Source organism: Amblyomma mixtum, chromosome 5, assembly GCF_055824585.1.
Source record: "Amblyomma mixtum isolate Tamu chromosome 5, ASM5582458v1, whole genome shotgun sequence".
NCBI classification, from domain to species: domain Eukaryota; kingdom Metazoa; phylum Arthropoda; class Arachnida; order Ixodida; family Ixodidae; genus Amblyomma; species Amblyomma mixtum.
This window is the reverse complement of record NC_143016.1, coordinates 61,531,015-61,558,812: the sequence shown is the minus strand read 5'-3', so window position 1 is coordinate 61,558,812 and position 27,798 is coordinate 61,531,015. Positions and strand designations below refer to the sequence as shown.

The window sequence follows — 27,798 nt, the reverse complement described above, 5'->3', positions numbered from 1 at the left end:
GAGAAAGCAGTGCGGTGTGAAAATAGGACAGCGACAAGTCAGCACAGTTGCAAAACAAAATAGTGACAGCACAGCACTGCCACAACTAAACAGCCATTACCCCTTCCTTTCGTCCTTCGTGCTCAGGGGTCGGGGACTAAAATGACATAACCTCGACCCATTTCCCTCGCGCGTTAATGTTTTTATTTACTTTCTAGGCCGAATTAAGTAGCCGCATGCTGCTGTTCTTCGGCCGACACTCTTTCTTCGGCAGGTAAGTGCACAGACACGCACCTCGGCGGGTCCATAGCACACTTGCAGATCATGTAGTTATTTCTCCAGGGTAGGTCGGAAGCCTAATCCACCAAAAGGGTATACGCATGACGCCAGATATTTCTTTTCTTACATTTACTAACTGCAAACCCCTGTAAGGGACTTTTAGCAGCTGTTCATCGCTCATATGAAATTCGGTTAAGCACAGCGCAGCGTTTCATAAAAACGTAAATAGAGGTAACGTTAAGAGACAGAGAAAAGTCTGCCTTGCCTTGCCTTTGTATTTATTTGCATTACGTGCGTACCTCCGTGCTTGCGTGCCTTCGTTCCCGTTTGCCTGTTGTTTGCCTCCCTCTTCGTCTGTCTATTCGTTTGCCTTTTTCTTTGTTAAAGAGCAAGGGGCGAACATATTTACGAAATGGAGGGAACGAAGAGCTACTTTTCATTCCGTTCCGCTATGCTTCGGCCTTCATTTTAATTAGAACAACGCCACGGCTGGTATTTTGGCTTGCGGCCGTGTCAAAAGCTGCTGGAGCTGAGCCTATTTTTTAGCTGCCACCAACGTGCGGAATACCCTTGGCAGCGGCAGGCAGAACTACTCGTCGGCTCCAGAAACAGCTGCACAACGGAAACAACGCGCGGTTGCCCTGAAACTCCACACAGCTGATACGTTTCCTGCTCCTACGGAGCGCTATACCTACTATACGAACTTCGTCAGAGCGTGCCCTGTTTTATTCCATAGTAGCTCATAGTAGTCGACACGCATCTACACGCGTGGCGACGACAGCATGCCGCGGGACGTTGTTTGGGAAACTTGAAAACTCATATATCTCGCTTACGCAACGAGAGCAAGCTTCGAATCGCCCAGCGTTGATTGTGATAACTGTATGCGCGCCTGACAGCAGCCGGCGGTAAACGAGTGTTTTCTTCGAGTGACCCTGGAATGTGAGTAAATTCGAGCGAGGCTCTCCGGCGACGCTGCGTCCTTGAATCGCTCCGGAATCACCACGCGCATGATCAGTCTCTGAAGGAAGTGAAGCTCGTCTTTCTGGTCGTTTCTCCCGTGCAGCTCGGGCTTCTAACGTTGCCCCCTCTCTCTATTTCTCTGCGATTCATTCGGACTGCTCGAGGACGACGGAACGCGTCAACACTGCTCCTTTCATCACTGGTTAGTAAGAACTTGGATTCGTGTTTGCGCTGATCGAATGCTAACGCTGGGATAGTGGCAACGCACAGTCGATAGGTGAGTCACAGCAAGCACTTTTAACGCAGCACTAGTCTTAGAAAAAAAAAACATTTATGGGAATAACATCTGTCGCGCATGCCAGAAACTGGTCTGGGCAACAGGAACAGCAGGAACGGCCCAATATAGGCTTTGTAAAAGCATAGCTTGGTAGGCGAGTTAGTGAATTTTGTTTAACGGGCAAAATCAGCGAAAATGGACTAGATGCAGGCAGGACGTTGCTGGATTTACAGCTGACCATAAGTCAGAAAATGTAGACAGGACGGCCTGTATATTGTTGTGCGTCGTGTCCGTTTTCGCTGGTTTCGCTCACCACAATATGCTGCGAAATAATTACACGGGCTAGATGCACAGCGTTGACGTATCTGCAAACCAGTTTTTTTTTTCGCGGCAGTGCCGCGTTTGCTGTAAAGTAGAGAGAGATATCTTCGTTTGATGCGCTGGTTCTTGACTGTCTTGCCAGTGCTCTCTGTATCTTTAACGTTCGTACTGTCGTCAAGAAAGCATTAAGTCTCCCAACGATCCATTAAGACCGGACGCCGTTTCGTGTGACTCCATCGCCGCGGTATTGCAGCTGTGCTACTAACAGCCCTCTTTCTAATAAAAAAAAAAGCAACGGAATAAACGGAGGAATGTGTATCCGGTTTCATATTTCCACAGGAGAATTATTTTCAGGTTTAATTTATCCGATTCCGTACATAGCACATTTTCGCGTCACACGAAGCCGTCAAGCCTTGGCAGGAGGGAAGTTTGTTGAGGCTGTTTTCACTGCTCTCTGACTTTAAGCCTTGTTAGCGCTGACAGAGAGGAAAGCAGTGTTCATTTCTTTCTTTCTTTTTTTCAGAAGTAAGCGGCTGTACTGACCGGCCCAGCTCGGGGAGCTTGCAGCGCTGTGGTGTGTAGGTGTTGCGACAACTGAGGCATGGAGTTCGAGCAAGTGCTTGTCAAAACTGGCGGCTTTGGCCGGTTTCAGAAGACAGTCATGGTGCTGGCGTTGATATTGAGCGGCTTGCACACATCACTCAACGCTTTCGGCCACTACTTGATCATGGTGACGCCGTTCAGCCAGTGGTGCTTCCACAACGACAGTGTTCCTTCAGCGGAGGAGATAAGCGTCTTGCCGAAGGGAAGGTGTCAAGGCGTTGCAGTGCATTCCGGAGAAGACGGCCACCACAATGGAACAACCTTCCAGGAAGGACTGAAAGCCTGCCCTCCAGGATGGCAGTACGACCCCAGCGAGTTTTTCCCGACCGTAACAATGGAGGTGGGTGTGAGAGATGATATAAGTATGAAAACTCAGGCACTTGTAGTACTTGTAAACTCTAGTCGCAAAAAAGGGTGTCCGCACTTTTGACACTGGGGAAAGAATGAGTAGTGCAAGAAACATTTGTTTGGTATAAGATCCTCTGCGCACCTGTCTATATGACAAAAATTTGCTCGCAGTTTACATCACAGAATTAAGATAGCCTTCTATGTTGATATTTCTTGTGAGATTAACGTCGGGTGTGCGAGTGTGTACCGGTGGTCCATTGCTTGTGAAGCTCTTAGGCACCGCTTTATTAGGACACCATTATATGCGGCCGCTGTCACATAGTATCTTCGATTCTGCAACTGGCCTATGATTGGCCATCGTCTTAATTATAGGCTGGTTTTCTATCATGAATTACAATGGTAATAAAAAAGTCGTACGCGTTGTAATCACCACCCTCCCCTCGCGCGGATGTCTACGCACGGCAGTCGACACCCGTCGCACACCGGTCACATTTATTTCACCAGGGCCTGCTGCAAAAGAGAAAGTAACCTACGGCGCTTTCATAACACATACACTCCTTATTTTTTAGTCTCACAATCTTACCTGCTGCATACTCGAGAGAAAGGAGGTCGTGCGGTCACTGCCTCCACTTCAGTCTGGCCGTAGCTAATGTGATCGGGGAAATGCCAGCGAGAAGAGGATTTCTTTCCCTGTCGTGTGCAACAGTCTATTTCGCACAGGAAATGAAAGCCACCCTTTGGAAATGTCTGTATACACTCGTAGGCTATTATGTCTAGCCTCCTCGTTCTGACATTATTCGCTAGCCTAACTCCGCGTCTTTCCCTTTCATTGCGGCCTGACGTCACCGGGGAAAAACGGCACTTCTAGCGCTCTCGAAAAGAACAGGTTGGCTTCATCATTTGCAAGCCCCGTTTAAGGAAAGGTTTCGGTGAACCTCTGCTGTCACAAAGAGGCAATGGTTGGCCAACAGGATGGACAGGGCGGCCGCTGCCGTTGGGGCTCCAACGTGGGAGCTTGTTTTTCCCTTTAGGTCATTAAGAGTTCATTCCCTCACCCATATTTTTTACCTAATGATGTTTTTGCCGGATTTATAGCGCAGGAAGACGAGGAAAAAGAGATGAAGGTGACAGGACGCAGCTAAGAAATCCAATTTTTATTCTAAGACACTGCTTTTATACGGTAACTGTTCTTAACAACAAAAGGAAATCACCATGGAAGCTTATGATATCGCCTTGGTTATCTCGTCCGCCTTAGGCATAAAACTGGGTGAATTGGGGATTACTCGTGTTTAAGGTCCATGATCTCTTTTTCTGTGAGCGACAGTTTGCTGACATACGTGTTTCCGGAACTTTCAAATAATTACTCAATTGTTTAATTAATTACAGAACTTTTAATGCGATTACTCTAGGCCTTTAGTGTTTGGAGGTAGCGCCACTGTTATTTAGGATTGAAGAATCTGCTGGATCATCGGTGTTAGCTCTGTATAGTAGTAATCATCTTGGCCCTTCTCGCATTTTTATTTTTCCCTCTGCGCAGAATGAATGGGTTTGCGGCGACAGCTGGAAGCTGTATACAGTTCATTCGACGTTTTGGCTCGGTTCCATGGCTGGGTACTTAATCTGCGGAGTCTTGTCTGACAGGTAATGTACTTTAGGCGTCATGCGATTGGCCATCCAACGCCGTACATTAGCGAGGCAAAAATAAGGTTGTGTCAACAAGTATGGGCGTGGAGCCTGCCACTTCCCTGGAGTTTTAATCGGAAGTGCGTCAAACGCAATGTATTTGTGGAAGGGGCTTGTGAATATTTAAAATTTGAAATATGAATCGACTATGTTTTACTATTCGGTTCTTATTCGATGCGAAAAACTGACACTAGAGAATTCCCAAATATTCTAAAAATTCCGCATATTTGGCAGCGATCGAATGACACACTGGCTTTCATTAATCCGACGGTGACAAAACCAGAATACCTGGACAAACTATTCGAAGATCGAGTTTAAAGTGTCAGGAAAGCCCTACAAAGTCGTCCTATTCGCTTCCTTCAACGCCGTTTACCATGTGGACCAACCACATTCGAACACTGCTAAGGCTTATCGACCAAATTCAGCACGTAGGCTTTCGCACATAGTTCGAACCCGACCGCGGCGGCCGCGTTTCGATGGAGGCGAAACGCAAGAGGCGCCCGTGTGCTGTGCGATGTCAGTGCACGTTAAAGATCCCCAGGTGGTCGAAATTATTCCGGAGACCTCCACTACGGCACCTCTTTCTCTCTTTCTTCTTTCACTCCCACCTTCCTCCCTTCCCTTACGGCGCGGTTCAGGTGTCCGCCGATATATGTGAGACAGTTACTGCGCCATTTCCTTTCCTCAAAAACCAATTTACAATTTTATTTTTCGCACATATTACACTTGGTGGAAGCAATATGGCCGACCATCCCCTTCGAGCAATCACAGCGAGAAAGTGGGCTGCTTTATGTTTAATTCTTCCATAATCTGTTACTTACGCCCATCCACGGCACTCGTCCTGACGCCTTCATAGCTCTTTTAGCGTGACCTCCGCCATTTTGGAAAGCCCCCTTGCGGAATTTTGCGAGGGGGCTCGCGAAGCGGGTCCGATTAGAGTGTTTAGCTTTGGTTAAACATGGTAGGTTGCGTAAGCCCGTCTAGCAGCGTCTTGAGCGCGCCGCTTAGCAAGGCGCTGTTCGCGTTCTTCATCTGTCTCCAAAGTCCGTTGTCGTTTCCTGGCTTCGTCAAGCCGACGTAGCCTCTCTTTCTATTTAACAGGCGGCGTAACGACTGAGCCGGTTGTTGCGACTGAGAGAAGGATGAAAAGGAAATTGCACGGGCCTGCCAACTGGCTCCAGCCGAGCCACCATCGCTGCCACGTGCAGATAGAGGAGAGTTAAAAGATCAGAGGAAAGAGAAAAAGGAAAGAAAAGACGCGCGTCGCAGCAACAACTGCGTCCGCTGGAGCGGATGCTGCTGAAAAAACATAAGTGGCCGAAGCCGCGCTCGCCGAAGCGAGGACATACATTCCGACGGAGCCGGAAAGCGAGAGAGCGCATTTTATGCCCCCTCCCCCCCTTCCGTTCTCCAGCCTCCTCTCCACACTCCGCAGCTGGCGAGAGCGCGGCGAGGGCAGCGCCTCCACTCGGCAGCGGCGCGGCTACAGCTGTAGTGCGCCGCGCCTCGCGCCACCTTTCAAGGCCAAACGTGCCTCGGGCCGCCCTGACCCGAAGGGCTGAAACCTGTCGTTATATTGCTTACGCAATAAAACAGATAAGCCGACTGAGCTGTGTGTTGATGTTGCGACTGAAAGAAGAATGAAAAGAAAATTGCACGGGTCTGCCAACTGGCTCCAGTCGAGACACCACCGCTGCCACGTGCAGATAGAGGAGGGTTAAAAGATGAGAGGAAAGAGAAAAAGAAAAGGCGCGCGTCGCAGCAACAACCGCGTCCGCCGGAGCGGACTTTGGCTGAAAAAAACAGATAAGCGGCCGCAACTGCGTTTCGTCACCACCTCGAGCACCCGAATGAGCCGTGTTGTTGTTGTTGTTGTGGCGACTGAGAGAAGAATGAAAAGGAAAGTGCACGGGCCTGCCAGCTGGCTCCAGCCAAGCCACCACCGTTGCCACGTGCCGATAGAGGATAGTTAAAAGTTCAGAGGAAAGAGAAAAAGGAAAGAAAAGACGCGCGCCGCAACAACAACCACGTCCGCCAAAGCAGACGCTGGCTGAAAAAAAAATGGCTGAGGCTTGGTTAAGCCTGGAGAATGCGAAGCATCATCGTGTCGCTTAATTTGGAGGCGCACAACCACAGTGACGGCGCGAGGTGGGCCCCCGTTTCTCCACTGTCGTGACGTCATCGTGTCACGTGGTGTGACGTCATGTATCGCGTGATTTGGAGGCGCACAACCACAGCGACGGCGCGAGGTGGGCCCCCGTTTCTCCACTGCCGTGACGTCATCGTGTCACGTGGTGTGACGTCATGTATCACGTGATTTGGAGGCGCATAACCGCGGTGAAGGGCTGGAGTGGTAGCTAAAGTAGTATGCTTCGCATAAAACAGGCGGCCGTAGCCGCGCTTCGTCACCACCTCCTCCTGAGCCGGCAAGGGATTGTTGTTGTGACTGAGAGAAGGATGAAAAGGAAATGGCAGGGGCCTACCAACTGGCTCCAGCCGAGCCACCACCGCTGCCACGTGCAGATAGAGGAGAGTTGAAAGATCAGAGGAGAAAAGACAAAAAGGAAAAGAAAAGACGCGCGTCGCAGCAACAACAGCATCCGCCGGAGCAAGGGTTGTGTTGTTGTTGTGACTGAGAGAAGGATGAAAAGGAAATTGCACGGGCCTGCTACTGGCTCGAGCCAAGCCACCACCGCTGCCACGTGCAGATAGAGGAGAGCTAAAAGATCAGAGGAAAGAGAAAAAGGAAAGAAAAGACGCGCGTCGCAGCAACAACTGCGTCCGCCGGAACGGACGCTGCTCAAAAAGAAGCGGCCGAAGCCGCGCTCGCCGAAGCGAGAACAGATACCCCTCCCATCGGAGCAAGGGAGCGGTTGTTGTTGTTGTTGTGACTGAGAGAAGAATGAAGAGGAAATTGCACGGGCCTGCTACTGGCTCGAGCCAAGCCACCACCGCTGCCACGTGCAGATAGAGGAGAGTTAAAAGATCAGAGGAAAGAGAAAAAGGAAAGAAAAGACGCGCGTCGCAGCAACAACTGCGTCCGCCGGAGCGGACGCTGCTCAAAAAGAAGCGGCCGAAGCCGCGCTCGCCGAAGCGAGAACAGATACTCTTTAAATCTCGTTAAATCTCGTTAAGAGAATAGATTCTGCAAGGGAGCGGGGAGCGAACGGATTTTATACACCCCCCCCCCCCCTTTCTCCAGCTCCTCTCCACACTCCACAGCTGGCGAGAGCACGGCTACGGCAGTGCCTCCACTCGACAGCGGCGCGGCTGCAGCTGTAGTGCCTCGTGCCGCCCTAATCCGACGGCTTGAAATGGGGGCCCATCTGCGGTCGCTCTAAAGGTCAACCGTGCCTCGCGCCGCCCCTACGCTAAAGGCTGAAACCTGGCGTAGTATTGCTTACCCAATAAAATTGGGGGAACACGTAAGCTCTGTCTTTAAGGGTATGAGACGACAGCGGTTGCTCTTGCCCGCGCAGCCACAGACACTGCTTCCTCTTTCACAATCATGATCAGTTCGCGAAAGATTACTCGACATACATATAATGCTTCGCCTTAACCAAGACGTACGAACGTGCCTACGTGGCGTTGCTGTAGTATGTCTGACTCGCAACGGCGATGGTTCCGCTGCATAGCAGCTTGAGAGGCGACGCTAGTGGCGTGAGTCGTCGTCTGCTGCGTGTTTATATGACGGTGACGAGGAAGACGGCGGCCGACGGCCCGTGTGCTTGGTGTCTTGCTCACGAATGCTTCGATTGCTGGAGATCCGAGGCGTCGCTGGTGTGGCTGGCATCCTCTATGGGAGCCTCTTGTGACGGCCAGAGAGAGAGAAAAATGGCTTGGCTTAGCTTATGGTTAAGCCTAGGACGCGAAGCATACCGCCGGCGGAGGCTGCGCGTCCCCAAGCGAGCGCACGAGTTGAGCCCCAGCTTTCACAGCTGTTGTGACGTCAGCGCCCCTAGCGGAAGGAGCGGGAGTTAGGCCGCCGGTGGAGGCTGCGCGTCCGCAAGCGAGCGCACGAGTTGAGCAGTCTTTCTAGGAGGTATTGGTTGAGCCCCAGCTTTCACAGCTGTTTTGACGTCATATCACGTGGTGCGCCGATGTGGGTCAGGTGGTAGCTACGCGGCCGCGCGCGGCGCAGCAAGGAAGAGCTCGGTTGTGCGGCTAGTTTGCTTCGCATAAAAACTTTATGATAACAGGAATCCGGGGCACGCCCCAGGGTCCCCGCACGACCCCACTGCACTCAAGTGTTTATGTTCCTAAGGTCCATAACACTGGCAGCCCGGCCGGTGGCGATGGTCTGCACGGCCGGGTCCTCCGAGCGCAGCAATGTCCGTGACGGCCACTTTTTCTTCTAGTGCGGATTTTTCCGTAAAAACAGGAACGCCGACGTCGGCCTTTCTGCAGAACAGGGTCCTGACTCTGTCGCGTAAAAATCCCGCCTATTGTATGTTGCATTGCAACCCAAGTGTTCCTTGTGCCCTTAATGGTAGTCGGGACGACGATCGAAGGAATAGCCTGGTCATGGAGTTTCAGTTTCTGGGCCTCGTCATCAACCCGTGGCACCCTCAGTTAGCGGCCGTGCGTTCTTTAGCAGTCCGCACCCTGCCGCGTGCCGCTTTCGGACGCTGAATGGCGCACCGAAGGTCATTTCTTTTCGATTACAAAAGCAGCCTCGCCATTTCGACACTAATCTGCGTTCGCCTCGCTTACGCCGCATAGTCGCCGAAACTACGTTTTTCACTGTTCATGCAATAGAGCCTCCCCATGAGGCTTCGCCTCATTTTCGGTAGATTTTTTTTTATCTCTTGGGTACGGGGGGGAGATGGGGCCGGATTTTAGATTTTAGAACTCGACATTCGAATCGTGAGGGCGTTTCTTTCTGTACCTTAGAGCGGAATTAATGAGGTGGTTTTACTACCAGTCACGCTCTTTTTAGCTCATGTGTCAATTCATGAATTTCACTTCGTCACTCAGTTTGCATGACCGCATTACTACATCTATAATCAAGCGTTATATATTTAAATGCACATGTTTTTTTCTGTGCGACGCAGAGTCATTTCTGTTTTGTTGATATTGGCTACAAGGGCAGTATACTAATAACTAAAATATATGTACAACATTCGGCAATTATCTTTTACTGAAATTTGTTTTCGATCTGAACAGGTACTCGACATTTGGCTCGATAACTGAAGGCATTTCTTCTCCATTTTCGTATTTCATTCTTATTGGATTCGTACTGGATTCGATAAATTCAATATCCGCACACCCTTAATTTGGGGTGTTGCTATAACGGAAAATTTCACAGCTATATGGACATTCAGTTGCCTTGGTGCAGTTCATGCACCACCAATAAACAGGTTGCCGCAATGACATGAAGCGAGGAAATAAATTAAGCTTTATCCTTGGTGACAAACTTCTATTTGCAATAATTACGTTGTCAGCTAGATTACAAAACCACACTCATGGAGTTGTACCATGTCTGCGATTTTCTTTGTGTATCCGTCTGGGGTTGCTCCCAGAGGTATTATTTAGCCTTTCAGGAAAACACTTCTTCTACAAACTACAGAATCGCTCTGTTCCATTAGAGCCCGAAACTTGAAGTCCCGTATAAGGAAAATCTGGGCTTGACTTTGCACATCAGCAGACACCATGGTACAGCCCGTGATAACTATGAGAGTAAAAACGAGATTTCCGGCCCTGACGTGTGCACGTTTTGCCGTACAACGTTTTGAAAAGTGAGTCCCTAAATACCCGTTTCCCTGTTTCATTTCAGAATTGGACGAAAGAAGACAATCATGATACTCACTGTCATCGCATCGAGTGCCAACCTAGCCGCTACTTTCTTCAGTGACCTCATTGGATTCTCTATCCTTCGGTTTTTCACTGGGATTGGTGCCTTGACCGTAAACAGCGTAGTTTTTGTGCTTGGTAAGTAATGTGAACGGCGAAGTACTCCTACTCGATGCACTTGATGCTCAAGCACGTGCAGTGACGCCACTCTTCAAGCTTAGTGGAAAAGTCTGGATGGTTTTCAACACCAAGAAGAACGCGCGGCAATCCCTAGAGTGCACCGTAGCCGTGTAAAGTGTACCGAACGGTATTTTAGACGTTGCTAATTTTTAGCATATTAACATTTGTGCAGCTTACAATATAATCAATTCAGCAGTCGCGAATGCACAGTAAGCGGAAAACATTTGTCATAGAGCTGTAAACACCACGAGTGACAGTATGAAACTGTATTTGCACCCTCTTTCGTATATGTTCAGCCAGATATACCCAAAAAGTATGTCTGGAGCCTTAAATGCAAGATTAGTTTGTAAGCTAGCATAATTGTTTTTGATTGATACAACAAAAATGCAGTGAAAGAAAAACAATTAAGCATTATTTCTGCCCTTCATGTTTTCCTTATCGAATCGTCGAATTCTTTTTCTAACACTGTCGAGGCTTCCTCACCGAAAAAGACATTTCCATGTGGATTCCGATGTCCAGCCGTCATGACACCATAGCTGGCCGGCGTGCCCGGTACAGCCTCGATTAGGGATGCTCTTATTAATCATGGGGCGTGCCGCCACTTTCGCGGATGTCCTTAACCTTATCGGCGATTTTCACGACCTATAGGGGGTGCCTCAGTTTATCTGATATGACGGTGCTACGGAGGACTGCTTCTGGGCACAACCTATGTAGAATCGTGCTTGTTTCAACATTTCACGATGAACTTTCGTTTGTTTGTCAATAGCGGTTACTTCGTGTGAGTAGTCTTTCGTAGCTGGATGGTGTAAAAGGTCTAAAACGAGACACAAGGAAGGAATCGCTGTCTGGCCTGTAAAAAATGGCTGGCGTGAATGCGGAGTGGCGGACGGTGGACGCGCGCTTTGGCAAGAATTTGAAGTCGATAACTTCGACGTCGGAGACTTATGCAACGGGTGAATGACAGAGCTATTCGCATTTAACAGTGCTGGTAAGCAAGTCTCTAGAACTGTCATGCGGCTACCGCAGAAAACGAGCTAGAAACGTTCTCACTGTCGCATGACTGCTTTAATGACACTTTAAAAACCACTTTACTTTAGATCTACTTCAGAAGCTACATTAGATGGGAATATAGATTTTTATTGTGTGCTGGTGGATGTGGGGGCAAGCGTAGCAAGAAGCGGCAGAAAGTTAGGCGGCAGATGATATTAAGAAGTTTGCAGAGATAAGGGAGATAAGGGGGCCGCGGCCGGAAGAGGACAGGGTTATTTGGAAATATATGGGAGACAACTCTTTATCCAACCGCCGCGGTGGCTTAGTGGTTATGGTGCTCGGCTGCTGACCCGAAAGACGCGGGTTCGATCCCGGCCGGGGCGGTCACATTTCGATGGAGGCGAAATGCTAGAGGCTCGTGTGATGTGCGATGTCAGTGCACGCTAAAGAACCCCAGGTGGTCGAAATTTGCGGATTCCTTCAATACGGCGTCCCTCATAGACTTAGTCGCTTTGGGACGTTAAACCGCGCCCCCACTACCGCCACCACTTGGGCACGAGGTCATACCACCATACATAGAAGGCTGCGATTAGGTGAAACAGGATGTGTGCATGCTGGGGGTCCGCGGTTCCGACATTTCAGGCTGTCTAACGAAGGGCACGCTGAGAAGCAAGGCCGAGTTGGTGGAACAGTTTTACTGCATCCCTTTGCCCATCCTTCTCGGAGGTGTGCAACAGCATGATGTTAAGCATATAGGACACTCAATATGAGCTGCAACGCATGGTATGCGGTTGGAACTCAGTTCTGAATCCACTGCGAGCTCAGTGTTACTCAAAATTTATGCCTTTAGCTGCCGAAGCAACGAACGAAGAGTACCTAGTACTATCCCAATTAGGCTGCTCTGTGTGAGGCCGCATTAATTTGCTATTAAAGGGAAACCTCTGCGGGCCTACTATACACACGTTGTAACTCACACTGCAGTTGTCTTCTGACAGTGACGAGATACAATGTTAACTTTCTTGTGACCTAGCTTCCTCTGCCACGGTCGTGCACTGGAAGCAGTCTGTTTCAAATTAGGTCCAACTGGCAATGCCATTCTTCTGAGCGTTTACACGGCGGCATGTGCGCAATGCAGCGATCGAGTACACGGTGTCTCACAGAAGAACACTGGTGGCCTTCGTGTGGGTCGCCACGTGGGGACTGCTGAACAGCGTGGCGCCCTGGTACGGCTACCTGACGCAGAGCTGGCGATCCTTGCTGTACGCGGCCGTGGCTGCCGACGCTTTACTGCTGATCTGCCTAGCGTGAGTACTTTGCGGGTACCTTAGAACGCATAAACTGATGTTTCTTTTGGGCATTTCTATCGCATGCATTATCACAGGTCGGCAAGGAAAGCTGCTGCAAATTTTTAAACATGAATTGTAACCCCGTATCTATATCTATGGTATGTCATGCTTCTTCTTTACATTACCCATGATGTCGCAAAGGTCTTTATAGTGAATAGCGCGTTTTTTAAGAACCAAAATTCAGTTCACGTGCAAGAGTTCAATAAAGAAAAATAACTTTAAACTATGTAGTCTTTTCTTTGTGGAATTTCTTAGCGCTGCGTTAAATACATACCGTTAACCTTTAGCGTGACAGCAGCAACGGCAAGCTGGGCAAAAAAAAAAGCGCAAATAAAGCGAGCTGCCCAGCACGCGTGCCGCGCATATTGCATGCGGCCTCCGGAAGCCAATCACCAGTCCTCAGCTTCTGGGCGCGTTTTTTTTTTGTCGCCCCAAACAGCCGTCGCGCCTAAATGGTTCATACGCCAACCGCTGGGAACGTAACTGAAGAACGGTTTGGCGCTTGTATACTGGAGATATAGGAAGTCCCCCCCCCCCCCCCCCCCCCCCCCCTGGCGTTACTCTTGAGGCTCAAAGACGTCCGTTGTCTAATGTAATGCGAAGTGAAAGAGAAAAGAAGAGAATGGGCCTTCGGCGCATTTTGCTTTCCATACCTGAACACTGCAGCTGGTGGCCACAACTTACACAAGACAGGGTTAGTGGGAGGGATTTGGGAGAGGCCTTTGTCCTGCAATGGATACTAGGCTGCTGCCGATGATGATGACTTGAACACCGCATTCCCACGCCCACTTTTAGCTCCCAATATCTCAGCCCACTGGCTGCAACAGTCACTGAACAAGTTAAAGAAATAATGGGCTCGGCGTGGCGATAGATCCAGGCCTGTAAGGGCTACTAAAGGACAACCTCATCCGATCCCATTGCCTTGAAATAGGCAGTGACTATTATCTTGTTCGTTTAACCATGCTTGCTAGAAAGACGAATTTCCAGCTTACCTTATAGCCTAAACAGTGGCAGCCCAGCTGCGAAAATGCTTGACGAAAGCACAAGGACCAAGTTGAATGGAATACAAGGCTTGATTACATGCGGATATTGATCGCAGATGGTTCCCCGAGTCCTCAAGCTGGCTCCTTTCGGTCGGCCGCACTTCCGAGGCGGTTCACCACCTACAACGTCTAGCTTCGAGGAACGACAGACACGTCACGAGAGAAGCAATCCTGGAACTCCTGCTTGTGAGTGTGCTATTTATATACTCCTGAGCATGGCAGGAAATCAATGAAGACTTTGCAATTCGTACTACATCTATAGCAAGTGGAAATAAACGTTCCAACCGAAGGAGCTTTTGACGATTCCACAGCACATAAACTTTTCGTTGCTTATGAGGGGTTTGTTACAAAACGCTACCAAAATGTGTTTGGTGCTCGCTGAGTTATTATATAGCAGCTAGTCGGACAAAATCGGAAGAACGAAAACTTCACTTCATTCGACGTTCTCACTCGACTTGAAGCAAGAAGCTCCGGTACGGTGCACAAGTTAAAAGGCCTGCTCACGCAACATGAAAACATTCACTTTTGCAGGGTAAAGACAAGGAGTCCAGTCCGAAGGTTCTGAGCTTCTGCGAGAGCACCGTAGCCATGCTGAAGTTACCCCGGCTCCGCAGGACGACGTTGCTAATCTACGCTACATGGTACGAGTATAGAGCAGAAAGCTTTCCGATTGCTACATCCCATGAGAGCTGATGTGTCCTACTGACCAACTGGGGTAGTTTTGGCTACATAGCCCTGAACGAAACAGAAGCGTACTTCCGATGACTGCTGTCTCAGCGCAGCGGGACGTGCTAAACAGTTCCTATTTTGGTATATTCAGTATCGTGCTAGACACTATAAGGCTTGTACTGGTGGACAGCTCAGTTAGGCGAAAGCACTGCTATGCCAAGCTGATATATATATATATATATATATATATATATATATATATATATATATATATATATATATATATATATATATATATATATATTTAGAATAGAAGCAGAAAGCAGGGTTAACACGTGGATTAGACCTTCGAACAGCAAAAAAAAAAAATGGCAAAAAAAAAATGCGCTCTGCGACTGAGATCGACAGACGGCTGAAAGCTCGACGGGGAAGCGAGACAAGAGCTTTACAGCTAAACGCTGAATTCAAGCATTGGTTGCTTAAGCCCACTAAAGCACACTTTCCCTGTGCGCCCTCTCTAGGTTGTGCGCTGCCGAGACTGTTGCCTTCCAATGCCGTGCCGAACAGTTCATTAAAGGGACTATGAGCTTAACTTTTGCAGCTGCTGTTCTTCACGCTAACGAGAGTTGAGATGGCAAAACTAATGAATGCAGTGAACTTTCTCTCAGAGAAAGGTGATAGACATATTCTTTGCGTGGTTTTATATCGTACCGCCGCAGTTGAAGGCCCCCCGAAGCTGCAAAAGTGACGTCATAACCCCCACTGCCTGCATTTTTTTTGTAATACTAAGCCTCCAACAATAGTGCCTACTTTTCTACGTTGTGTGGCGTCACAGGCGGCTCGTAGCCAAAAAAGCTTTTTTTTTTCCATGAATAGACAGCTTCTTCATTCTCACAGCAGTATCAGTTGCTGGTGTAGCAAGTTCCACATGTTGCACAGCAACGGCGCGCGTCAAATGACAGCCGTTGTACAGCTGTTTCGGTGTTGTGACACTAATAGAAATAGTCCATAAATTTTCATTAGACTTCTTATAGACTCTGTTGCCTTCCTATAGATATTTCCTTTCTATTCATAGTCTATAGACTGCCCATAGACGAAAGTATAATAAGAGTTTATGAACGTAAATACCAGCGCAGTTCTGGGCCCTTTTAGTCGGTGCTCTGTCCTGCACACCTCTTCCCACACTAACCTCTAGTCCATACTAATGCAGACAGTCTCTTGATCATGACGCCCCACCCGGTACGAGTCGCAGCGCGTCATCTTACTATAGCTGTGCGTTTCAGGTTCTTCGTCAGCCTTTGCTACAACGGCTGCACGCTTGAGCTTGGCCGGTTGGGCCTCAACATTTACACCACTTACTCGATCGCCATGGCCTTGGAGCTGCCAGTCAACATATTCTGCATCATCTTCCTCGATGTGCTCGGTCGTCGCTGGCCGAACGTGTCTTTCCTGCTTGCCGGAGGCGTCAGCTGCATCGCCATGGGCCTCGCGAGAACTAGTAAGGACAGTTGTTATACTCTCTTATACCCACTAGTTTAATTGACAACATTATCTCAACTGTGTCCACATATTCGTACGGCAGAAAAAAAAAAACATTCTATTTCAATAATTCTTGCGTCGCTGCTAATTCAAGGCGAGGATAGGTTTGCCATAGAGGAGAATGCACGTAGAAGAGGGTGTCAGTACTTCACTGCGGTGCAGCATTTGTGCCGAGGCGCTTAACTTTCAAAGAATCGGCTCGGTTACTGCGGATGTGTCGATGTTGGCTACCACCTTTCGGCTTCTTAGTCGTATCTTTCCGAAAGTGGAACTATAAAGCGTCATACGTCATGAACAATACGGTGCGCTCATCCTTGACTCATGCCAAAAATAACGGCTATTTCGTTCACTTCAATACGTCGTTGCTCTTTCACGCTCTCCTCCATGGTAGGGATTTGTTTGGTGCCACCTCTCGTTGTGCATGGCCTGGTCGCAATGCGTCCCTCACCGATGTCCCTCCGCTTCTGAACTATCCGGACATCTCTGAAATCGCACAGACATCGCACACTGACATCACACAGTAAATGGGCCTCTAGAATTTCTATGAAGGCGAAATTCTAGAGGCCCATGTACTGTGCGATGTCAGTGCACGTCAAAGAACCCCAGGTGGTCGAAATTTCCGGACCTCTTCACTACGGCGTCCCTCACAGCCTGAGTCGCTTTGGGACGTTAAACCTCATAAACTAACTAATTTTTAACCAAGCTTTAAAGGTTTTCGTTTGGCTCATCTATATGGTATATACTTGCTTCTGAATATGCTTGTGCTGAATAAGGTGTACCGGTTTTGTTTTAAAAGCCTCAGGGCCCTGTTAAATCCAGCAAAAGGCCTGTTGTGGAGTACCCTCCAGCGGTGCTCCATGCCTTAGTAGGCCTTTCTCAACTGGAAGTGGCCTCCAACTCGACCAAGAAATCACTCCAGCTGTTCCAACTTCGTACAATATACCCGTTGCTTCCCTATCTACACAGATATACACCTGGTGCGATTGTCTAACCATGAAATAGATTCTGCAGCTTTGTTTTTTCTTACTATCCGGCCAAACCGGTCCGAAATCTCAGAAATAAAAGTCTGACATACTTTCAATGCATGTATACTAGTTGTCACCACTAGCATTGCGACTCCTCACCATACAACTCGGCATTACCGTGACACGGCAACGGCGATACGACCCTTCCAAATTATTTCGACACCCATGCGATAGACTCGAAACTTTGTGTACACCATGGGCTCAGTATTTCAACTGATGTATTTCAATTGATGATACCTGCTTTGTCTGAACCGCTCGAAAAAACAGAACCCTAAAATTTTTCTGCACATTTTGCTTTTGAGAGTTGTGGTCAGGAACAGACACCAATGATATCATTCAAAACCGAAATACCCTAGTAATGAGCTGCAGTTGATTTTATATCGACTGAATGACATCGATCCATGTGCGGAGCGAAAGTATCTCGACAACGTCGCAGTGGAGGAAGCGGTGGTGGAAGTTATGTAGAAAGGGAAGATACGGTAGCTGAGTTTAACAGGGTCTGCAGCGGCTGCCGGGATGGTAAGTGCGACCTTAGGGCGACAAAATTTTGTCAAGGGCTGGCTCGGCTTCCTTTATTGCTGCACGGTATCTCGTGAAAATGAGATGACGTGACAATGCATGCATGCCTAAAAGGAACCTCACGAAAAGGAACCTCGTGTTTCCTAAAAGTCTCCTCAAACCTCCTTGACCACGTCTGTATACAGCGCCGCCAAAAAAATCAGCACTTGTTGTCGCATGCAAACAAACAACAAAAAAAGAATCCCGAGATCTGCTGCCGTTTTTCGCGCTAATAATAATCCTTTTTGATGTAGAACTCTTTTCTTTCAATTATGCTGTCACTCATACATTCGGCAACGACTACACCGTGTCTTTCGCATGCGTTCATGTTCAGTAAAATAAAAATAACAACCAGCCATGCGGTCCAACACATGCACCCAGGCTGAGTCCACCGCTGTCTACAATGACTGCAATTTTTTCTCTTTCTCTTCTCTCCCTCTCAGCTTCGGAAACGTGGACTCTGACAATGGCGGCTCTGTGTCTATCGGCGTTTTCTGGCTGCTATATGATCACCTATCAACTGGCCTCCGAGGTCTTCCCCACCGTAATTCGTGGTCGAGCTGTGCAGCTTCAGCGCCTCATCGGAGAGCTCGGTGGTCTCGCTGGCATGCACGTGGCAGCGTTGGTGAGTGCAGCTTTGCACTGAAGCCTTAAGCTTGATGCATTGGGAGTCCTCATAATGGAAATCAATTATTGAACTAGTGTTAAATATGGGAGCGAAATAGATATACCCTAATTGATTTTGTTTAGGGGAGCGCGTACCTGCGAAAAATTTGAATACACGTCAGATACTTCTTGCCAGTCATCTCGAGAGTTTAATATTTGTGTCCTCCGATATTTTAATTTCTCTTTCGAATATAGAGGCGTAAGTTTGCTTTTCCGCTTGAACGAAGCGGGATGTTGAATGCATTTTTTTTGTTCTGCAACAGGTTCCTTGCTACTTTTTGAATGTCATTTCCACTGCAACGTTACTCCATAGTCAATCGGTATAGGTGCGTACAGTCCCGAGCCTCCGATTTTGTAGTATTAAGCGAAAGCGTAAAGGCCCTGCGTCGCAGAAAAGCGAGTGTCGGCGTTGCCGTCGGCGTGACGGAAAATTCCGGACAGGTAGAAAATGTGGCTGTTTCAATGCACACCCACAGATGGCGCCAGCCACACCAGCGGCGCATCAGAAACCCCTGACCCTTGGGTTGCGAGTCAGACACGTTACCGCCACGCCACGCAGGCACATTCGTACAGCCTGGCTAAAGCGGGTTGTTATGCATTTTATGTGGTCTTTTAAATAATGATTGTGATTGTGAAAGAGGAATCAGAGTCCGTGTCTATGTGAGCTAGAGGAACCGCTGTTCTGTTATCTACCTTTCAAGGCGGAGCTTGAGTGTCCCCACAATTTTTGTTGTGGCCTTCATGATAACAAAACTCTAGGGGTGTTGCGATATTGTGGCAGTTGTCATAATAGAAAAAACCTTCCGCTTCTACTCATTCGATCGTTGCCCGACAACGTGTACTGCTCAGCACAGCGCGTTCTCAGTTACCTGCACGCAGATGCAGACAGCAGTTCGTGCTTTGAAATATAAAGAATTCGTTTATTTCCGCACCAGGTATGTTCGTAATTGTCAAGTTTTATCAAGAAAGGGGAATACATTTCACCAAAGTCGATTTTGGAAGCCAGTTCTCCTCAGCTTGGATTTAATCTTGATTCTGGCCTGTGCTCGCGCACCCATTATTTTGCTCCTGATGATAAACGTACAGCTCATTTTCAAAGCAGGTCATTTTCCTACTTGGAGCCTGCGATAGCTATGTCAATGACCACTGTGTGAAGCCTGTAATCGCGTGGCACTGTAACCATGCTTTGTACCCGACTCTAGTGCCAAACTTGCGTGGTGGACAACACTGCTTCCAGAAGGGTGACCAGAACTAGCTCTTACATTCTTGCCTCTCCGGCATGACAGTAAGTGCAAAGGTAAAGGTATTCATTCAGAGTGAAAGATGGGACATACTTCCGCGGGCACTTTTCTAAGACAACGAACAAAGTATGAAGACCTTTCTTTTTTCTTCCGAAATTGGACAATCGTGAAGTGCTTGAAGCCCTCACTACCAGGCTTCCCTCACAAAACTTGCGCCACAGATTTGCCTTCATTCATTACCGCATACCAAAAGTACGATGTCAACGTTACGATAAGAGATGACAAGAATCCTGCATCACAAAACACCCAAACACAGCGGGTAGCGTTGTTGTACGAGTGCTATGGGGCCTTCAGCAATGACTTTAAGAGTACCATCACTGAAGTACTTAATGCAGCGGAAATGCCACCGATTACACACACACACACACACACACACACACACACACACACACACACACACACACACACACACACACACACACACACACACACCCCCACACACACACACACACACACACACACACACACACACACACGCGCGCGCACACACACACACTGCCCCAACCATTGCTACAAGATTCTTCGCGTGCGTTCGTCCTCACCCCGTCCTGTGTTCATCCTTCAACGCAGGCCGAACATGACCGATACCTGCCGGTGACGGTGATGGGCGCCACGGCGCTGGCGGCATCGGTGTTCGCCTTCTTCCTTCCGGACACGGTGCATCTGGCACTGCCGCAGTCCCTTGAAGACGGCGAGGGGCTGGCGAGAGACCGGGGACTCTGCTTCTGCCCAGTCTCCGCCAAGGGCCTCCTCCTCACGAGACGAGGCAGTTATCGCACTGGCCACTGCCGGACCCCCAAAAGTTGTCACACGAGCAGCGAAACTGTGGAGAGCGAGGCGTGAATAGAGGATAAGGTGAACAGTGCGCCCCTGGATGCATCCCTTGGACTTCCGGAGTGCTTGCTGAAAGAGTGTTTGAGAGATAAGTCGAGTTAGGTTGCGTGTATGTGCTAGTCCGTTTGTCACAGACCAATGGAATGTGTCTCGTCAGGAATTCTCTCGGGGCTCGGCTATCGGCGAACGAAGCCGACACTGGAATTCCAGGAGTGCTATGTTCTAGAGCGGTGGTACGGGTGCGCTGTTTTTTTTTTTAAAAAGTAGAGAATGCAGGCATAGCCGACTCGGCGACGCCTGTCACGGAAGACCTTTTGCGTCCCCTCTGCCCCGTCGTCACCGCGTTGACAAAAGCGCCCCGATGATGAGGGAAAGGGAAGAAGTATGCTATCTGCCGGCCCGTCCAGGTTGCAGAGGGCGGTTGGCACAGTCGGGAGGAAATAGGCAGCTGAAGAGGTTGGGTGGTGTGTTTCCGGGCGTGGAGGGCCGAGTTACCGCGCCGAGGCACGCGTTCCATCGCACAAGGCCCGCCGCCGTCGAGCCATCGTCGCATCCACAACCACCCGAACCAGAGTCATCGCCGCAGCCCCCGTATGTGAATTGTCCGTCGGACTTTCTGCTTTTCTAGCTTTAACTTTTTGTATATTACTTCTTTTCATGCCCTGTACGCCTTCTTTTTCTCTGTAGTTGGATTTGTGTGTTCTTTGTATTCTCTCTCTCTTGCTTGTCGCGTTTTGTATAGTTTTTCGGCTACTCCTCTGTTTGTTTTTACATGTTTTTGTGTTTTCCTGCATGCGATTAAATATTTGTTTTAAACCCGCAACCCCTTGAGTTCCTTTGGAGTACTGACGCACCGACACACGTGCACCACGCACGGGCTGACCGACCTCAAAAAAAATAAATGTTGTACAACGCTCGCTTTTAGGCCACAGGAGAGCGTAAAGCGGCCCCTGTGCCTCAGCGGCTTGCACCAGGCAGCCGGTTGACGGGCGATAGTTGTGACAATAATTGGCGTCCGCGCGACAGGACCGGTCAGCCGCGTGTCGGGGCTGAGGCTCCGAAGGGACTAAGGAGAGGGTCGTGCTAGTGGTTAGATATCCACTGTTTCCTGAGCACGATGGCAGAGGTCGAGTTTGACAAACTGGTCGAGCAGGGAAGAAGCTGCGGCTTCGACGGGAAAGAACTGTTCTCGTGGATTGAACAGGAGCGTGCTAGGCGCCGAGAGGAGAGAAATGCAGAACGCACTTGGCGCAAGGAGGAAACCGAACGCGAAGCACGTATGAGAGATGAGGAGTTGGAGAGGCAACGAGAAGAATCCAATATAAGAATGGCTTTGCTAGAAAAGGAAAAGGAGGTGTTACTGTTGAGGCGGCAACCCGCAAGTGCCTCTGAAACGGACTCCAGGTCCGGCTCGGAAGAGAGAGGGACGATGCAGGGGAACAAAGTGAACCCGCACAAAGTTATGCCTATATTTAATGAACAGCGCGATGACCTCGATGCCTATTTGAGGCGTTTTGAGCGTGTGGCAGAGAGCCAAGGTTGGCCACGGGATCAATGGGCCACCTATTTGAGCCTGTGTTTGAGCGGCGAGGCTCTAAACGTTTTTAGCCGAATGTCCGCGCCCGATTGTACGAGCTACGACAAGCTGAAGCAAGCTCTGATGCTGCGATTTCGGCTGACGGAGGAAGGATTCCGAGAGAAGTTTAAGGGGGCATCGCCCATGAATGGAGAAACGTGCTCCCAGTTTGTGACTCGGCTGAGGAACTTCCTCGAGCGGTGGGTAGAGCTTTCCAGCACCAAGAAGGAGTATAAGGCTTTGTTTGAGCTGATGGTGAAGGACCAGTTCCTTTCAAGCTGTGCGGCACCGCTGGAGCTCTTTCTTAAAGAGGAAAAGGACCCTACCCTCGAAGAACTGGTGGAAAGAGCGGAGCAGTACGTGGACACTCACGCATGGGAAAATTTTTCAAAACTTGAAGCGCCAAAGAAAGAGCTGTCAGTTAGAGCCAGCTTTGAACAAAGAGGCGAAATGAAAGACGGGAGCAAGTCGGTTGCGAAACCGAATGATTGGAAAGTTCAAAAATGTTTCATTTGCTCACGCCTCGGACACCGACCCGAAAATTGCCACGTGGGCAGAATGGAGGGCAACAGACCACCTCCGAAGTGTTTCAAGTGCGGGCGAACAGGCCACACTAGCTGGAAGTGTTGGCAGGAGAGCTCGACGAAGCCAAAAGACGGCGCTGAAGAATCATCATCAGTATGTATCGAGGATGGATACATTGAATTGAAAAATGGGACAAAGGTTCCCGTTGTTGGCGCCGCTCTGTCTAACAAGGCTTTAATTATGAGTGAGAAGCTTCCTGTGGTCACCGGTTTGGTTGGCAACCAAAGGGTTCGCGTACTTAGAGACACCGGGTGCAACACGGTGATAATGAGGAGGAGCCTGGTCGAAGATGCCGATCTCACAGGATTCAAATCTCCCGTTTACCTCCTCGATCGGTCGGTTCTCATGCTTCCGGAGGCTTGGGTCGACGCTGACACCCCATACATCAAGGGACGGCTCCGTGCGAAGTGCGTGGAAGATCCCCTTTACGACCTCGTATTAGGCAACGTTGAAGGAGCCAGACATGCCGCCGACCCAGATCCCGGTTGGAAATTAGAAACGATGGCTGCGAAGATGCCGTCGTCAAAAGGGTCAGAGCCACCAGGGAGTGGTAGCGCTGCGGAGGTGGACGCCACCGGGGAAAATGGGAAAGCAGCTTCCGCAGACAGAGATGATGACCGGGCAAACGCCGTGCTGACGAGGGGGCAAGCCCGGGATAATGGAAAACTACGAGGACTGAGAGTGTCGGTCAACTCTGAAAACGTAAGCAGCGAAGTCCTATGCCAAGAGCAGAAGCGTGACCCCACGCTGCGGGCATGCTTTGACCGAGTGGATCGGATGGTACACAGCAGAAAGGGGGATAGCTACCAGTTTTTCTTCCAAGGCGGAGTTCTCCAACGCAAATTCACGTCTAGATTTGGACGGGATTACATTCAAGTAGTTGTTCCCACGAAATTTCGGACAGCTGTGCTCGAACACGCTCACGGCGGTGTAATGGGAGAACATCAGGGCCCCAGAAAAACAGTGCGCAAAGTTCGGAGTGAATTTTTCTGGCCGAGACTGCAGGCCGACGCGAAACGTTTTGTCATGTCCTGCGGCTCCTGCCAGCGGACTACTCCCAGAGGCCACACATGAAAGGCACCCCGTGCGAATGTTCCTGTCATTGAGACGCCCTTTCAGAGAGTGATAACATCAGGGCAGACTACATGAGTCGGTAGGCTAATTGGCCCAGGCGGGTTGTTTAGATTGCTGTCACACTTTTCTAGTGACAGTTTTCTTTTTTGTGTGTGTGTCCGCCATCTTGATTATATGCAGTGATCTTTTGTATACCCTTGACTGTGTCCACTGTGATGACATTGTGTCGTAATATAAATGTAAGCTGTATGCTGTTACGATGTGACATGTGTCATGTGATGCCCGAATTGGACTGCATGTGGACGTCGACAGTGAGTGCAGTGCGGTGCGCGTGAACTGACAAGCGTCCGCGAGATCGAGTGCAGATACTCTTGCGTGTGTGAAGAGACTGTCGTGACTGTGCGGTGGTCAAATGATTGAATAGCCGCTTGTATGGCTGTAGGTTGTAACGTGTACGCCACTTTTGAGTGCTCATTGCTTTTTGTGTGTGTGTGTGACGCGGAACTGTTAAAACCTATTTTTTTTTCCATCTTCTCGTTGTTGATAGCGATTTGGCGTTGGTCTGTGACTAGCAAAATATTATGGTATAATATTCTTTAGTGGGGGGCTGTGTCACAGACCAATGGAATGTGTCTCGTCAGGAATTCTGTCGGGGCTCGGCTATCGGCGAACGAAGCCGACACTGGAATTCCAGGAGTGGTATGTTCTAGAGCGGTGGTACGGGTGCGCTGTTTTTTTTTTAAAGTAGAGAATGCAATCATAGCCGACTCGGCGACGCCTGTCACGGAATACCTTTTGCGTCCCCTCTGCCCCGTCGTCACCGCGTTGACAAAAGCGCCCCGATGATGAGGGAAAGGGAAGAAGTATGCTATCTGCCGGCCCGTCCAGGTTGCAGAGGGCGGTTGGCACAGTCGGGAGGAAATAGGCAGCTGAAGAGGTTGGGTGGTGTGTTTCCGGGCGTGGAGGGCCGAGTTACCGCGCCGAGGCACGCGTTCCATCGCACAAGGCCCGCCGCCGTCGAGCCATCGTCGCATCCACAACCACCCGAACCAGAGTCATCGCCGCAGCCCCCGTACGTGAATTGTCCGTCGGACTTTCTGCTTTTCTAGCTTTAACTTTTTAAATATTACTTCTTTTCATGCCCTGTACGCCTTCTTGTTCTCTGTAGTTGGATTTGTGTGTTCTTTGTATTCTCTCTCTCTTGCTTGTCGCGTTTTGTATAGTTTTTCGGCTACTCCTCTGTTTGTTTTTACATGTTTTTGTGTTTCCCTGCATGCGATTAAATATTTGTTTTAAACCCGCAACCCCTTGAGTTCCTTTGGAGTACTGACGCACCGACACACGTGCACCACGCACGGGCTGACCGACCTCAAAAAAAATAAATGTTGTACAACGCTCGCTTTTAGGCCACAGGAGAGCGTAAAGCGGCCCCTGTGCCTCAGCGGCTTGCACCAGGCAGCCGGTTGACGGGCGATGGTTGTGACACCGTTATTTTAAACAGTGGACGTCAAATCTACGACTGAGTGGCCTGAACTCTGCGCCGGAAGGGAGGGAAATGTTCAGCAATATTTGTGTTTTTATTAGCCATGCCAATCATTTGTATCCTCGCGATGATCAAAACACCCTGAAGTCAAAGTCTGTTGGAGGGTATACCTATAAGCGAGTCTGTGATTCCTAGTGTGGACGTTTCTGAGCGCTATGTCTTTTTAATGGCCTTTGCGTTTGCAACTTGTTTGTTAGGCTCTGTCACTCGGCTAGGCAACAGATATTCAACAAATGACATTGTGTATGAATGCCACTTTGCTGTCACAAGCCTTTATTGGAACCTACACTATAGTTTGAATTAATTTTAGGAACTCTCTTGTATTCCTCGTCAGACCGAAAGCATAATCTCGACATCAGAAGTTTCTGCGGGAAATGAATAAGCTTTCACTCTGCTCAGTTCAGGTACAGTATGTTATGGTGAGCACTTCAAGACTGCTTGCCGCATTCACCTGGCAATGAGGCACACGAGGAAGATTGGCGTATTTCCTGCTCTTATGTGGCAGTTAAATGGCGTGTGCCGAGGACCTAGTGCTTTTATGCGAAGCATACTAAAATAGCCCAACCCAGCTCCTCGAGCGCGGCGGTGTCGTTACCATTGACCTTTCGTGACCTCCATGTCATACCACGTGATGCGTGACGTCACAGCAGATGAAAAACGGGGGCCCAACTCGCGCCGTCGCGCAAGGCGTCGTGACCAAGGATGACCACGTGGTGCGTGACGTCACAGCAGATGAGAAACGGGGCCCAGCTCGCGCGGTCGCGCGAGGCGTCGCGACCAATGTGTTGCCTGCTTCTGCCGCTAGGTGCGCTGCGCTGTAGTGAACACGTGATGCTGGAGCGGCGGTATACAAGGGGGTGCGCCTGCCTGTTGCTGCGACGCGCGTCTTTCCTTTCCTTTTCTCTTTCCTCTGATCTTTTGACTCTCCTCTATCTGCACGAGGCAGCGGTGGTGGCTTGGCTCGAGCCAGTAGCAGGCCCGGGTAATTTCCTTTTCATCCTTCTCTCAGTCAGTCACAACAACAACAACTGCTAGGCGTACACGGGATAGAGATGCCTCCTGGAGACAGGGCTGCTCGTTGGGATGAGAAGCAAAAGTTGCGGCGTGCTACAGAGACTGATGAGCGTGAAGTACGTCTAGCCAAGCGGCGTGCTCGATATGCAACTCGGCGACAATATGCTTCGCATCTGACTAGGCTTAACCTAAGTTAAGCCTCAGCCATTTTTTAATCAGGTGCTCAGACTAATGGAGAACCATCTGGTTCACGTTCCTCTGAACAAGTTCGTCGAGATCCGCCACCGACGCGCCAAAAGCCCGGCAAATTTAGCCTTCCTCTGAAACATTCGAAAGTACTGAATCATAGTGCCGCCACGTAGAGATAATACCGTGAAACCTAAATGTATCTTAGGAGTCGGCTAGAGGCTTCGAGCCGGTTCCCGCTCCCAGAGCCCGGAAAGAGAGCTGAACCGTCCTGAGATGGCGTGGCATCATCAGTGTGAAGGGCTTAGCAAGACGGTGTATAGTTCTTTCTCGAAACAGACGGAACGCAATGGAACGGAAGTGCTGTGCCCATTGCCTTTTCGTGCTTCATGTGTTTCAAGAGCACTACATGACTGTAAAGGGGAGCCTGCAACAGGCAGCAAAAGCGTTGGTATGCCGAAGTCTTCGTCGACGAAATGAATGCCCTGGAGCAGCGTGCAGACGCTAACAGCAGCATCACCATGTCACCTCTCGTTGTGGAGAGCCCAAGGGATTGGTGATCACCTCCTGTGGGAAGTCGAGGATACTGGAAACGCGGTGGCTCAGTGGTTATGGCGCTCGGCTGGTGACTCAAGAGACGCGGCTTCGAACCCGGCCGCGGCGGTCGAATTTCGATGGAGGCGAAATTCTGAAGGCCCGTGTACTGTGCTATGTCAGTGCACGTTAAAGAACCCCTGGTGGTCGAAATTTCCGGACCCCATCACTACGGCGTCCTTCATAGCCTGAGTCGCTTTGGGACGTTAAACTCCCATAAACCAAACCAAACAGTTTTTTACAGCAAAATCGTTAACGGCCTGTTTGCCGGCTCAGCGGCGATCGACGGATGTAGCGGGCGGTGTAACCAGATGAAGTGACCCCACCGACAATCCTGATCGGTTCTCAGAATGATAACGTCATTATTCATGTGATCACGCCCATACATGTGACTGGTTCACAGAATGTCATTCTCCGGCCACTTTAAACACTCCATAAGGCTTTCACGGAGGGCATCGTCTTGAAGAAAGATCGCTGAATATGCCTTCAGCTGACGGCGTTTAACATGCTGCCGCCTTTTAGCAGTTCATTTCGACGACTGCGAGGCGCTACAGCAGGTCTTGTCTGTTTGAGCTCTCAGTGTTTTCTTGTTTCCAGAAATTTTTCTTGTTCGGTCTCCTACACTGAAACACGACTTGGTCTTTTACTAAAACAGGAAGCTCCCTTGCCTTCAGGGGTTCAAGTTTCATTTCTGCTTTCTTGCCTCAGTGACTAGTCACGCGTTCTTAAACCCAATGCCAACAACATCGCCTATTCAGTGGAACTACGAGTCCTTGTCAGTGCCTATAAGAAACGCAAGGTTCATGTATTCAAGGGAAGGAACGCCGACCAA

At 49.5% G+C, this 27,798-nt stretch overlaps 1 protein-coding gene across 3 annotated transcripts; it reads left to right on the top strand.

Moving 5' to 3' along the window:
* The first annotated feature begins 856 nt into the window (after window positions 1–856).
* Window positions 857–20,420, top strand: LOC149342402 (organic cation transporter 1-like). 3 transcript variants are annotated; one of them, XM_089544682.1, is made up of 10 exons: window positions 857–1,420; window positions 2,340–2,759; window positions 4,305–4,408; window positions 10,227–10,381; window positions 12,549–12,717; window positions 13,859–13,988; window positions 14,334–14,443; window positions 15,755–15,969; window positions 18,037–18,218; window positions 20,131–20,420. In XM_089544682.1, exons 2-10 carry the CDS (start codon window positions 2,418–2,420, stop codon window positions 20,401–20,403), a joined length of 1,680 nt encoding a protein of 559 aa, XP_089400808.1. In that variant the 5' UTR covers window positions 857–1,420; window positions 2,340–2,417; the 3' UTR covers window positions 20,404–20,420. The 3 variants fall into 3 exon arrangements, with proteins under 3 accessions (XP_089400808.1, XP_089400809.1, XP_089400810.1); XM_089544683.1 differs by lacking the exon at window positions 857–1,420 and having other exon boundaries at window positions 1,889–2,759; XM_089544684.1 differs by lacking the exons at window positions 857–1,420; window positions 2,340–2,759 and adding an exon at window positions 3,584–3,798.
* Window positions 20,421–27,798: the final 7,378 nt, after the last annotated feature.